This window comes from Nanorana parkeri, unplaced genomic scaffold (genome assembly GCF_000935625.1).
Source record: "Nanorana parkeri isolate BGI_ZX_2015 unplaced genomic scaffold, ASM93562v1 scaffold1372, whole genome shotgun sequence".
NCBI classification, from domain to species: Eukaryota; Metazoa; Chordata; class Amphibia; order Anura; family Dicroglossidae; genus Nanorana; species Nanorana parkeri.
In genome coordinates, this window is record NW_017307640.1 from 402,191 (window position 1) to 416,944 (window position 14,754).

The 14,754-nt window shown below is 48.7% G+C and overlaps 1 protein-coding gene across 1 annotated transcript in view; it reads left to right on the plus strand.

Moving 5' to 3' along the window:
• The first annotated feature begins 3,732 nt into the window (after nt 1–3,732).
• COPG1 (coatomer protein complex subunit gamma 1) overlaps nt 3,733–14,754 on the plus strand; it is a 24,457-nt gene continuing 13,435 nt past the window's right edge. The window contains exons 1-10 of the mRNA XM_018569655.1: nt 3,733–3,880; nt 5,416–5,468; nt 9,037–9,117; nt 9,348–9,419; nt 10,648–10,727; nt 11,822–11,897; nt 11,995–12,087; nt 14,110–14,196; nt 14,288–14,445; nt 14,526–14,659. Coding sequence (XP_018425157.1) covers nt 3,844–3,880; nt 5,416–5,468; nt 9,037–9,117; nt 9,348–9,419; nt 10,648–10,727; nt 11,822–11,897; nt 11,995–12,087; nt 14,110–14,196; nt 14,288–14,445; nt 14,526–14,659 — 871 coding nt within the window. The 5' untranslated portion in view covers nt 3,733–3,843. The remainder of the gene's footprint in view (nt 3,881–5,415; nt 5,469–9,036; nt 9,118–9,347; nt 9,420–10,647; nt 10,728–11,821; nt 11,898–11,994; nt 12,088–14,109; nt 14,197–14,287; nt 14,446–14,525; nt 14,660–14,754) is intronic.

Sequence of the window (14,754 nt, forward strand, 5' to 3'; positions counted from 1 at the left end):
GAAGACTCTGGGGGGGGTTCAGGATTATCGAGGCCCTTCCTCTTCGGAGGAGGACCACAGCACCCTTGTGCACTTTTTTTTAGTGTGTTGTGATTTCAGGATTCACTTTTTTGGTTCACAGGGGATGTTTTACGAAGCATGTACCGCGGACTTAAAAAAAAAGAGTACGTCATGGCTGCCATCAAGGTGGAGGGAGATCTTCAAGCCCGGCTCCCTGGCAGCCATGAATACATGATGAACTATCAGTTCTGGATGCAGAAATGTAGTTGTTTTATGTACCTGAACTGTCACTTGCTTAGTCCAGGTACACATGCCAAAAAAAAAGAAGAATATTCCGAGCAGTGGCTATGGAGTACAACACATCATTAAAAAAACAGTAAGAACTAGATGCACAGCAGGCTCTGTATTTATATATATATGTATATATATATACACTCCGAACACTCCCTCCGGGATTGTACAAAACGCACCAAATGTTGACCTGCTGGCCCTTTAATGGGTCAGTTTTCCGGCCTGTGATAAGGATATTCTTGAGTCAGGCAGTCAGATAAGAATGCAATTCCATGACACATGTTCAAAGTGCACATATGTGTGTACAGGTGAGCGGGCCAAGGGTCTAAATGGACTGTTACAAGCCGCCGTGCTGCTGAGTGGAGTCTAATACTGGACATGATATTCCTGCACGACCACCCCTATGGTATGTACACTGCCCGTGCTCTACAGAGAAGGATTGTGTAGATTTGATGTTGATTTCCTGCGCTGGGTAAAAATTTATGCCAAACGCAAGTCATGTGATTCCCATTTACTTCAATCTTGTGCTGTGGGTGACGATTCTAGGTTGTGAATGTCCTAATTTGTGTTTCTTTGGACGCAGCGGGTCCTGTCAGGCGTGTGTTGGGGTATAACGCACGGTAACAAAAATGAAAAAAGTAGTGTATGCCCGGCAGGACGTGCGTTGGGGTGCCATTCAGAAAAAATGCGCCAGCGCGCCTATCATGCACTGCATTGCGTTGCCTGGTAGTGTGCACTGAATGCACAGAAGCCATACCTATCGCGCAACACTATAGTGTGAATGGGCCCTTTACGGACTTTTTTCCACTTATAGTTTTGCGTTGATGTTTCATTATATTATATTATAGGACATTTTATTGTAGCGCTGCAGTGATTTATGTTTTATTTTCAATCGGATTCACTGTAGCAGCTTATTTAGGACTCATACACACAGGTGTGCACGTCCATACGGAGTGCAGAGAACTGCTCCCGGGAGGGAGAGGTGCTGCGTGTAATTCTAAGGGCTCATTCACACAGGCGTGCACATTTCTACAGCATGCACCCCTGTGCAAGGACCTGCTCCCGGGAGGGTCATGTGCTGTGTGTAATTTTAAGGGCTCATTCACACGGGCGTGCACATCTGTACAGCGTGAACCCCCGTGCAGAGACCTGCTTCTGGGAGGGACAGGTGCTGTGTGTAATTCTAAGAGCTCATTCACACAGGCGTGCACATCTGTACAGCATGCACCCCCGTGCAGAGACCTGCCCCCGAGTGGGTCAGGTGCGGCATGTAATTGCGCGCAACAGCCTGTACGTCCCTATGGGGGGACGCAGCTGAATGCAGTTACACATGGTCACGCGCTTAACAGGAGCCTACACATCCATGCAGACAGTTTCCATCCCAGTGCATGCACCCGGATCTGCGCGGATGTCCAAGTTTGGGCCACAGCCGTGTCCTCACATAAGAGGGTACAGGCTGCTGCATGCAATTACACGTAGCACCTGACCCTCCCGGGAGCATGTCTCTGCATGCTGTACAGATGTGCATGCTCGTGTGTATGAGCCCTTAGAATTACACGCAGCACCTATCCTTCCCGGTAGCAGTTCTCTGCACGGCCGTGCATGATGTACAGATGTGCACGCATGTGTGAATGAGCCCTTAGAATTATTTTGGTTCAGTAGGCGGCACAGAAATTCTAAGTTACACTGACCTCTACCAAAAAACAAAAATATAATATATTACAGCTCACCAGTCCGTAGATGTGATGGCTGCATTTGTTTCCTTTTATCAGGCTAAGAAACATTTTCAGCGTGTACAGAAAAGACCTGTTGATCCTGCCAGAAATGCCGTGTCCTTGTCACTCCCTGTGAGATAATCTGGAAGCATAGAACAATGTTACCTTGCTTGTGTAAACCACTAACCCCATCAACTCCGATGTAATGGGAATGAACAACAGCAGACATGTATGAAGGCCAGCCTGGTCGGCTATACTGACTCCTCCATAGATACAGTAGTGGGCGTGGCCACCGTACGAAGTGTGTTACTGGCAGGATCACCAGTTAAAAATAAAAGGCAAAAAAGTCTGGGGAAAAAACAAATGTAGCCACCACATGTAAGTGGAGGTAAGCTGCAATATGTTAAGTTTTTGTTTTGGGGTTTACATACACTTTAAAGAGGAATTTTAAGAACTTACCCTTGCGGTGGGTCTACCCCTGGCATTGCAAGGCCGATATACTTTCCTGATCCCCGGTCCCACCTGACTGCTAGAACCCGCTGCCTCTTCTCCCCCCGGGTCATGGCGGTCTAAGGGAATAAACAAGAAGGGGTAGAGAAGGGAAAAGAAAAGGAAAGGGAAAGTAAGAGAAAAAGAAAGGAAAAAAAGAAAAGGAAGGCAAGGGATAATAAAAGAAAGGAACGAAACAGAATGTGAAAATGAAAGAAAGAGGAAAGGGACGTAAAAGAAAAAGAGAAAGGAAAGAAAAGGAAGTGAATGTACAGGGAAAGGAAAGTGAAGAAAAGGAAAATAAATGAAAGCAACTCAATAGGAAGGAGGAATAAGGAAGAAAAAGGTGAAGGGGGAAACAAATGAAAGGGAAACGAAAGAAAAGGGAGAAGAAAGGGAAATGAGAGGAAAGCAAAGTGATACTGCCAGTGGCATTTTTAGTTGTCCTGTGGAAGGGAGAGAAAAGGGAAAATTAGCAGATATGAAACTGAAAAGAAAGGGAAATGAAGGGAAAGGAAACATAGTAGTAAAAGGAAATTGAAAACTGAACATAAAAGGAAAGGGAAAGGAAGAAAAAAGGGAAAAGGAAAGGGAAAAAAAGGAAAGGAAGGCAAGGGAGAATAAAAGGAAGGAAAGAAACAGAATGTGAAAATGAAAGAAAGAGGTTAGGGAAGGATAAGAAAAAGAGAAAGGAAAGAAAAGGAAGGGAATGATCAGGGAAAGCAAAGTGAAGAAAAGGAAAGGAAAGAGGGAAAGGAAAAGAAATGAAAGGAACTCTATGGGAAGGACAGGAATAGGAAAAAAAAGAAAGGTGGAGGGAGAAAAAAAATGAAAGGGAAATGAAAGAAAAGGGAGAAGAAAGGGAAATGAGAGGAAAGTAACGGGAGACTGCCAATGGCATTTTAGGTAGTCCTGCGGAAGGGAGAGAAAAGCGGAAATGAACAGATATGAATCTAAAAAGAAAGGGAAATGAAGGTAAAGGAAACATAATAGTGAAGGAAATGTAAAACTGAAGAGAAAAGAGAAGGAAAAATATATTTTTATTATGTTTTTAGTAGTCACATCCACTACCAACTCTCAGCGCTGACCGTGTCGTGCAGTTCTGAAAAATAACCGCGGGAGGGCGCTTGGAGAACACAGGTCCCAGAAAAACTGCGCAGGCGCACATCGATCTAGTCCTAGCACGGCCCCAGCACGCACGCGTGTCACCCTGGCAGGATGGAGGCACTGCGCATGTCCGGGGGGAACCCTTTGATGACGCGCATGCGCGGGCCGTGTTGTCAGGAGTGACGTGGCCCGGTGACAGGCTGGCAGGAAGTGGCCGAGTTCGCTGCAGCCGGGGACAGAGATGTTGAAGAAGTTCGACAAGAAGGACGAGGAGTCCGGTGAGAGTGCTGGCCGGCAGGGCACGGCTCGTTCCTGGCTGTGGCCCTTTGTTAGGGGGTGTGTGGGGCTGGGGCCAGGCCCTGAGCCCTGGAGGTGGGCAGGGATCACACCTCTCAGGCCTGGGCACAGGTGGTATAGCTCCCTGATTTACCAGGGACATTGACAATACAGATGTGATTGGAGCTCACATATGTCTCAATGCAGTGTGTGACCATTTCTAGGGACATTACAGGCAAGGGTGACTTACCAGGACAAGGCTCCCCCGATCTGCCAGGATGGGGCTCCCCCCCCAGCTCCCAAGGACGGGGCTCCCCCCGATCTCCCAAGGACCGGGCTCCCCCCGATCTCCCAAGGACCGGGCTCCCCCCGATCTCCCAAGGACCGGGCTCCCCCCGATCTCCCAAGGACCGGGCTCCCCCCGATCTCCCAAGGACCGGGCTCCCCCCGATCTCCCAAGGACCGGGCTCCCCCCGATCTCCCAAGGACCGGGCTCCCCCCGATCTCCCAAGGACCGGGCTCCCCCCGATCTCCCAAGGACCGGGCTCCCCCCGATCTCCCAAGGACCGGGCTCCCCCCGATCTCCCAAGGACCGGGCTCCCCCCGATCTCCCAAGGACCGGGCTCCCCCCGATCTCCCAAGGACCGGGCTCCCCCCGATCTCCCAAGGACCGGGCTCCCCCCGATCTCCCAAGGACCGGGCTCCCCCCGATCTCCCAAGGACCGGGCTCCCCCCGATCTCCCAAGGACCGGGCTCCCCCCGATCTCCCAAGGACCGGGCTCCCCCCGATCTCCCAAGGACCGGGCTCCCCCCGATCTCCCAAGGACCGGGCTCCCCCCGATCTCCCAAGGACCGGGCTCCCCCCGATCTCCCAAGGACCGGGCTCCCCCCGATCTCCCAAGGACCGGGCTCCCCCCGATCTCCCAAGGACCGGGCTCCCCCCGATCTCCCAAGGACCGGGCTCCCCCCGATCTCCCAAGGACCGGGCTCCCCCCGATCTCCCAAGGACCGGGCTCCCCCCGATCTCCCAAGGACCGGGCTCCCCCCGATCTCCCAAGGACCGGGCTCCCCCCGATCTCCCAAGGACCGGGCTCCCCCCGATCTCCCAAGGACCGGGCTCCCCCCGATCTCCCAAGGACCGGGCTCCCCCCGATCTCCCAAGGACCGGGCTCCCCCCGATCTCCCAAGGACCGGGCTCCCCCCGATCTTCCCAAAGACGGGGGTCCCCCTTATCTCCCAAGGACGGGGCTCCCCGTTATCTCCCAAGGATGGGCTCTCCCCTTATCTAGGACAGGAAGTGAGTTAGTACTACAGAACACTCCTCTTGTCCTCTCCAACGTTGGGGGGCGGGTGTTCTGTGGCAAAGTATCAGCTTACTGGATTTCTAGTAGATCAATAGCTATTTTTTCTGTACTCGCCACATTTTTAAAGGTACAGCCATGGGGGAATGTGCGTGTATTGGAGAGATGTGACAGATATGTTCCTATTTTATTTTGCCCAGACGTACACTTTAAATGGATTTCCTTTATGATTTCAGGTGGGAGCGCCAATCCTTTCCAACACCTTGAAAAGAGTTCTGTCCTCCAGGAGGTAAGTTTTTAGGTGCTGAGGAAGTCTGGCCTTTTTTTGTTTTTTCTCTAATACAAAGGAGATCTGCGTGATCCTAAAAAAGACAACAGCAGATTTTATCACTCACTCACTTAGCTGAGTTCTATGTGTGTGGAGTCTCCCCACTGACCACCAATGTAAGGAGCATTCTTCCCACTAACCTCCAATGTAAGGAGCATTCCCCCCACTGACCCCCAATGTAAGGAGCATTCTTCCCACTGACCTCCAATGTAAGGAGCATTCTCCCCACTGACCTCCAATGTAAGGAGCATTCTCCCCACTGACCTCCAATGTAAGGAGCATTCTCCCCACTGACCTCCAATGTAAGGAGCATTCTCCCCACTGACCTCCAATGTAAGGAGCATTCTCCCCACTGACCTCCAATGTAAGGAGCATTCTCCCCACTGACCTCCAATGTAAGGAGCATTCTCCCCACTGACCTCCAATGTAAGGAGCATTCTCCCCACTGACCTCCAATGTAAGGAGCATTCTCCCCACTGACCTCCAATGTAAGGAGCATTCTCCCCACTGACCTCCAATGTAAGGAGCATTCTCCCCACTGACCTCCAATGTAAGGAGCATTCTCCCCACTGACCTCCAATGTAAGGAGCATTCTCCCCACTGACCTCCAATGTAAGGAGCATTCTCCCCACTGACCTCCAATGTAAGGAGCATTCTCCCCACTGACCTCCAATGTAAGGAGCATTCTCCCCACTGACCTCCAATGTAAGGAGCATTCTCCCCACTGACCTCCAATGTAAGGAGCATTCTCCCCACTGACCTCCAATGTAAGGAGCATTCTCCCCACTGACCTCCAATGTAAGGAGCATTCTCCCCACTGACCTCCAATGTAAGGAGCATTCTCCCCACTGACCTCCAATGTAAGGAGCATTCTCCCCACTGACCTCCAATGTAAGGAGCATTCTCCCCACTGACCTCCAATGTAAGGAGCATTCTCCCCACTGACCTCCAATGTAAGGAGCATTCTCCCCACTGACCTCCAATGTAAGGAGCATTCTCCCCACTGACCTCCAATGTAAGGAGCATTCTCCCCACTGACCTCCAATGTAAGGAGCATTCTCCCCACTGACCTCCAATGTAAGGAGCATTCTCCCCACTGACCTCCAATGTAAGGAGCATTCTCCCCACTGACCTCCAATGTAAGGAGCATTCTCCCCACTGACCTCCAATGTAAGGAGCATTCTCCCCACTGACCTCCAATGTAAGGAGCATTCTCCCCACTGACCTCCAATGTAAGGAGCATTCTCCCCACTGACCTCCAATGTAAGGAGCATTCTCCCCACTGACCTCCAATGTAAGGAGCATTCTCCCCACTGACCTCCAATGTAAGGAGCATTCTCCCCACTGACCTCCAATGTAAGGAGCATTCTCCCCACTGACCTCCAATGTAAGGAGCATTCTCCCCACTGACCTCCAATGTAAGGAGCATTCTCCCCACTGACCTCCAATGTAAGGAGCATTCTCCCCACTGACCTCCAATGTAAGGAGCATTCTCCCCACTGACCTCCAATGTAAGGAGCATTCTCCCCACTGACCTCCAATGTAAGGAGCATTCTCCCCACTGACCTCCAATGTAAGGAGCATTCTCCCCACTGACCTCCAATGTAAGGAGCATTCTCCCCACTGACCTCCAATGTAAGGAGCATTCTCCCCACTGACCTCCAATGTAAGGAGCATTCTCCCCACTGACCTCCAATGTAAGGAGCATTCTCCCCACTGACCTCCAATGTAAGGAGCATTCTCCCCACTGACCTCCAATGTAAGGAGCATTCTCCCCACTGACCTCCAATGTAAGGAGCATTCTCCCCACTGACCTCCAATGTAAGGAGCATTCTCCCCACTGACCTCCAATGTAAGGAGCATTCTCCCCACTGACCTCCAATGTAAGGAGCATTCTCCCCACTGACCTCCAATGTAAGGAGCATTCTCCCCACTGACCTCCAATGTAAGGAGCATTCTCCCCACTGACCTCCAATGTAAGGAGCATTCTCCCCACTGACCTCCAATGTAAGGAGCATTCTCCCCACTGACCTCCAATGTAAGGAGCATTCTCCCCACTGACCTCCAATGTAAGGAGCATTCTCCCCACTGACCTCCAATGTAAGGAGCATTCTCCCCACTGACCTCCAATGTAAGGAGCATTCTCCCCACTGACCTCCAATGTAAGGAGCATTCTCCCCACTGACCTCCAATGTAAGGAGCATTCTCCCCACTGACCTCCAATGTAAGGAGCATTCTCCCCACTGACCTCCAATGTAAGGAGCATTCTCCCCACTGACCTCCAATGTAAGGAGCATTCTCCCCACTGACCTCCAATGTAAGGAGCATTCTCCCCACTGACCTCCAATGTAAGGAGCATTCTCCCCACTGACCTCCAATGTAAGGAGCATTCTCCCCACTGACCTCCAATGTAAGGAGCATTCTCCCCACTGACCTCCAATGTAAGGAGCATTCTCCCCACTGACCTCCAATGTAAGGAGCATTCTCCCCACTGACCTCCAATGTAAGGAGCATTCTCCCCACTGACCTCCAATGTAAGGAGCATTCTCCCCACTGACCTCCAATGTAAGGAGCATTCTCCCCACTGACCTCCAATGTAAGGAGCATTCTCCCCACTGACCTCCAATGTAAGGAGCATTCTCCCCACTGACCTCCAATGTAAGGAGCATTCTCCCCACTGACCTCCAATGTAAGGAGCATTCTCCCCACTGACCTCCAATGTAAGGAGCATTCTCCCCACTGACCTCCAATGTAAGGAGCATTCTCCCCACTGACCTCCAATGTAAGGAGCATTCTCCCCACTGACCTCCAATGTAAGGAGCATTCTCCCCACTGACCTCCAATGTAAGGAGCATTCTCCCCACTGACCTCCAATGTAAGGAGCATTCTCCCCACTGACCTCCAATGTAAGGAGCATTCTCCCCACTGACCTCCAATGTAAGGAGCATTCTCCCCACTGACCTCCAATGTAAGGAGCATTCTCCCCACTGACCTCCAATGTAAGGAGCATTCTCCCCACTGACCTCCAATGTAAGGAGCATTCTCCCCACTGACCTCCAATGTAAGGAGCATTCTCCCCACTGACCTCCAATGTAAGGAGCATTCTCCCCACTGACCTCCAATGTAAGGAGCATTCTCCCCACTGACCTCCAATGTAAGGAGCATTCTCCCCACTGACCTCCAATGTAAGGAGCATTCTCCCCACTGACCTCCAATGTAAGGAGCATTCTCCCCACTGACCTCCAATGTAAGGAGCATTCTCCCCACTGACCTCCAATGTAAGGAGCATTCTCCCCACTGACCTCCAATGTAAGGAGCATTCTCCCCACTGACCTCCAATGTAAGGAGCATTCTCCCCACTGACCTCCAATGTAAGGAGCATTCTCCCCACTGACAACCAATGTAAGGAGCATTCTTCCCACATACATTTTTGCAGGGGTTCCCTCTGGGGTACATAGGGTGAGAAAGGCTTGTGAAAGTGCATTAAGTTTATGGTCTCCTTCTCATTCTTGTCGTTGCTCTTCGTTAGGCTCGTCTGTTTAACGAGACTCCAATCAACCCGCGAAAATGTGCTCATATACTGACCAAGATACTGTACCTGATAAACCAGGTAAGCCGAATATCTCCAATAACTGTTCAATCCACAGACTTCTTTAATAGCATTTGATCCGGGTTGTTATAGGTTTCATTTCATGTTCGGTACTTATTATATAAACTTTTTATGAAGCATCCCTACCCTTTGCCATTTCTATATTCGTGCAGCTGCAGATCCGTATTTATGTTCCTCAGTTTGGAGAAAGCTGTGATTGGGGATCTTTTAACCTTTTCATTTCTCTGCAGGGTGAGCACATGGGTGCTACAGAAGCAACAGAAGCCTTCTTCGCCATGACCAAGCTTTTCCAGTCTAATGACGTAAGTGTCATCGGCCTACACTGGGTACCTTCTCGTGTACTTCAAAATGAATTGCTTGTGTTGGCGTGTATCAAACAATTTGGCTGTGACAGCGCTCCCTCCAGCCTGTTTCCTCCTTTACTGCAGCGATGGTATGTCCCTTGGCGTCCTTACGTCATATACACTGTGTATAGAACGTGATGACCCGGGGACCTTAGACTGTTGCAGTGGAGGGAGTGAGAGGCTCCGGGGACTCATCTAAGGGCAAACCCTTAAGTCTCTCCTCACTATAAACTGTAGGGTTATTCTGTCTTGTTGGGTCCCGAGCCCTCCTCCATAGAAGTCATGGTTTCCATACACTGCACTGATGATGCTAACAAGCCTGAAACAGGTTTGTGCAGTTTGGAATACGTGGCTCTGTAATGTTTGGCTATAGCTGTACTATACACCAGCGGTTCTGGATGTGCATTTAGCCAATGGGGTTTAAAGCATTGATTTGCATGGCTCCTCCCACCATGCTACCATGAGGAACAATCCTCTTATTTTTGGGATATGTGATGGAATGAGACGTGAATACCTTCTCTAAGGAGGCTTTACTGATTCACTTAGAGGGCTTTTTGATCCCTTTAGCCCCTTCTCACCATAACCTTCACAGTTTGTATATTCTCTTAAAGTGTAACTCCAGTCAATACCATTGTTTTCCAGTTTGGGTAGAGGGGAGGAAGGGTTAGACCTTCTATGGCAGGGGTGAGCAACTCCGGCCCTCCAGCTGTGCTTTAACTACATATTCCAATATGCTTCTGCCTCTGGAAATCATGCCGGCAACTGTCAGTCTTGCAATGCCTCATGGGACTTTCTAGTTTCCACAGCAGCTGGTGAGCTGGAGTTGCCCACCCTTGCTTTATTGGGGGTGTACTGCACATGGCATTTCTTGTCCCATGGAGGACATTTCCCTGCCCTTCCTGCCTCTCTGTAGACTCTAGTAAGTGGAAATCTCCCCAAAATGAGGGGAAATCCCATCTCTCACAGTTGTCACCAGCTTGGGTGTCCCCATTAAAAAGTACTCCTTGTACCCCCTGTTATAATGGGCTCCAGGATAAATAGTGAAGTTAGATCTCCTCAACACAGACAACAATAAATGTCTGACAGGGGTTCTATCTCCTCATCACTTTATCCCTCCCAAAAAACAATGTTTGGGATGAAGTATATATTTATTAATGAGCCTCATTGTCTTGTGTTTTCCTTTTAGCCCACACTGCGCAGGATGTGCTACCTCACCATAAAGGAGATGGCCAGCATTTCCGAGGATGTGATCATTGTCACCAGTAGGTGGGTTATCCCTTTAAGTGTTTTTCAGTCCTCAGTATCTGGACCCCGTGACATAATTCCAGCCTGAAATCTAAATCCAGGCCTTCATTTTTAACCCTTTGTGTGATATGTCATGGAATGTGAATGTGTTATGGTGTTATTGTGATTTGGTTGGAGGGCTTTGGAATCTTACCATAACCTGTATGGTTATCTTGTCTTGATGGGTCCTAAACCCTTCTCCATAGAAGCCATGGTTTCCATACACTGGACTGATGATGGCCAAAAAGTCTGAAACAGCTCTATGCAGTTTGGAATGAACGGCTGTATAATATTACACTGTATTTGCATTATACACCAGCAGTTCTGGGTGTGCATTAGACTGATGGAGTGTAAAGGAATGATTTGCATGACTCCACCCACTGTCCTACAATAAGAAGTAACCCTCCTATTGGGAGGGTTAAGTTGGAGGGCATTTTAATTCCTTAAAGCTGGGTACAAATGGTGCAAATTGTGGCCTATTTAGCAGGAATCAGCCAAAATTCGATCTGCTGGTGACCTTATTCCCGCAAAAGAAGTTGGTCTGCATGCCAATCGGCTGCAAGCACCGTTGGGGTATTCTGACAGCGGCCGATGCCGCTGTCAGAATGCAAAGCACACAGCAGGAGATACGTCCGTCCACACTGTTCTTAGCATGCCCATCTAACTGATCTAAAGATTTCTGTAAACATATCATCCTGACTGTTCATTTGATATACACTATATTACCAAAAGTATTGGGACGCCTTTACACACACATGAACTTTAATAGCATCCCAGTCTTAGTCCGAGATTCTGCGCACTATGCGCTTCAGCATGCGCTGACCCGGCTCTGTCATTTTACGTGGCCTACCACTTCGTGGCTGAGTTGCTGTTGTTCCCAGTTGCTTCCACTTTGTTATAATACCACCAACAGGTGACCGTGGAATATTTAGTCGCAAGGAAATTTCACGGAACACCTGAATCCAATGATTTAGAGGGGTGTCCCAATACTTTTGGCAATATAGTGTATCTAGAAATTTAAGTGACTTTTAAAAGTCTTTCTTTGCTGGCAGTAAGTGATTTTTTTTTCTTCACAGTTTAACCAAAGACATGACAGGGAAAGATGATGGTTACAGAGGTCCAGCCGTGAGAGCGCTGTGTAGGATCACAGATGTACGTTGCTGCTTTTCCAGCCACCCAGCTTATTGTTCTTTCAGATGAACAAAGAGAATTGGCGATGTGTTTTAATGTAATGTCTTTGTTTGTATAGAGCACCATGCTGCAGGCCATTGAGCGGTACATGAAACAAGCTATTGTGGACAAGGTGCCCAGCGTATCCAGCTCCGCCCTGGTCTCCTCTTTGGTAAGTGTCTCTGTCCTCCTCATCTCTTTTATTTTATGCTCAAAATGCGATATTTCAGGTATGAGTTGGAAGCATGCATATGGATGGAGGCCAGAATGAAGCTGACCTCCGGCCTCACCTTCAGTCTTGCACAGCTGTACCGACGACTCCTGGACTGAAATTGCTTCCTCTGAGTTCCCTACACACTGTAAGCTTCTTACATAGAACCTGTTTCATTTCCTGGCTGAAGGACATCTAGCATCTACAACTGGCTCGTTCCTCCCCAGCTGGACTGTCCCTGGCCTACCCCTTTAATTCATTGGCTCTGCCTCACATATGGTTGTTACCTAGGGTGGTTTGCATGCAAATGCAGCATGAATAGGAACGCTCACTCCTCTTGACAGGAGAGACATCCACCCAAGGCATTTTGATATTTGCATAAACTCCTTCAAAGAGCCATCCCACTGTTCACATCAAATAAAAACCCCACTTTTTGTTTGTATCCTAGGCTGACAAATGTGTAAATATAAAAAAAAAAAATAGCCCCATAAAACTCTGTTTTCTACATATTTTTTTCAATAATGTAATTGTATCTGTTGCCCAGTTACTAGATGGTATTGCAGATCTCACTTCAGTCTGAAGGTGTCAGTATTCATCTGTAGACTGAAGGCTTATGTTGTACAGGAGCTGCTGTCAATCTATAGCTAGGGACGGATCGGGTAGCCTGGCAGCAAGTACAATCACAGTCATTACCCCAAGTACAGGGTGCCCTATGTTGGTACAGCATTCTGTACACTGATACAGGGGAAGTGCTAGACGGCACGGAAATGGTAAACCAGCGATTTTCATTGTCATAATCCAAGAAGTTGAGAGTTTTGGCAGGATTATCAGGTTATTCAATCTTATTGGAGGAAAAGAACAAGAAAGTGCTTCCATGTCAGGCTTGAAACCAGGGATGTACAGATACCAGTTTTTCGGTATCGAGTAAGAGTACCGATATTTATTTCTTTTTTTCGGTACTCGCCAATACCGAAGTCCTAGTAAGAAAGCCCGGCAGCGTGTAATGACTCGCTACCTGGCTTCCTGATTAGCCGGGCGCCGTGTAAAGACTCGCCACCCGACTTCCCCATCACCAGGTGACAAGGAAGCAGCCGGCTTTCTGGCCAATCAGGAAGCCCAGTGCCATGTAATGACACGCTGCCCGGCTTCCTGATTGGCCGTGAAGCCGGCTCCCTCGTCACCAGGTGACGAGGGAACGTGGAGCCGGCTTCCTAGCCAATCAGCAAGCCGGGCAGCGTGTAATGACTCGGTGCCTGGCTTCCTGATAACGGAAGCTCAAGTATGGGGCTAGGCATCGGAGCATTTGAGCAAGTATGAGTACTCGCCCAAATATTCGGCATCGGCACCAATAACGATACTAGTATCGGTGCATCCCTACTTGAAACAGTCAATGCATTATGTTCACTTAGGTTTACAAACACTTTAAATCAATAAGAAGTGCGTTACGAAAAGTGACCAGTCGGGTTTTAGCTGTCATTTTATTTGTCATTGCACTGGAGAAAAAGACATAGTTATAAAGTGTTTGAGGTTGAATAAAGACGCAGGTCCATCAAGTTCAACCTATTGCGTGTATGTATGTGATTCTGCATGTGTATGTGTGTGTACGATTCCTTGTGTGTTCTTGTTTTTAAGAGTACCTGTACCCCTGTATGTTGCAGTCTCCGAGGAAGTTGTCCAAATGCTTTTTGAATGATGGATTCATCATTCAACACTCTCAGCTGATACCACTTCTTGTGGCAGCGAGTTCCAGACCCTAACCGCTCTAACTGAGAAGAAGTCTCTACACCCCTTGTTAAACCTTTTCTCCACCAGTTTTAGGTGGTGGCCTCTAGTCCTTCTTATGGAGTCATGCTTGATGGCAGAAAACTGACTTTTCCCCACACTTCATACAATAAAATGTCTCCAGTCTCTGTTCACACATGAGAGGCACATAATGGTGGTGACTATTATACAGTAAAGTTCTCATTTTCCTCTTTCCTGTAGCACCTGTTGAAGACCAGCTTTGATGTGGTGAAGCGCTGGGTTAATGAGGCCCAAGAAGCGGCATCCAGTGATAACATCATGGTGCAGGTGAGCGATTATCTGTGAGATTTTTCACCTATTCCTTTTGTGGCATGTTTCTTGTGCACAGTGATTGCATTTGCTCCCTCTCTACCTTCAGTATCACGCCCTTGGATTGCTTTACCACGTACGTAAAAACGATCGCCTGTCCGTCAACAAGATGCTGAGTAAGTTCATGCGTCATGGCCTGAAGTCGCCCTTCGCTTACTGCATGATGATCCGGGTGGCCAGCAAACTGTTAGAAGAGGAAGATGGAAAGTAAGAGACTCAGCCATTCATCGTTCAGACCTTTCTTTGGAAAGATTTGTGAGTGAGTTGGTATCAATCTTCTCTTTCAGCCGAGACAGTCCTCTGTTTGATTTCATCGAGAGCTGCCTGAGAAACAAACACGAGATGGTCGTTTATGAAGCCGCCTCCGCCATTGTCAACCTACCGTCCTGTACTGCTAAGGAGCTGGCGCCCGCCGTGTCTGGTGAGTGGCATCTGTTGGCTGGTTGTACATTTAATCAAAATGGCAAACTTTCTAAATTTGATAAAGCATGTTAATGTTTAAATCAAATGCTTTGC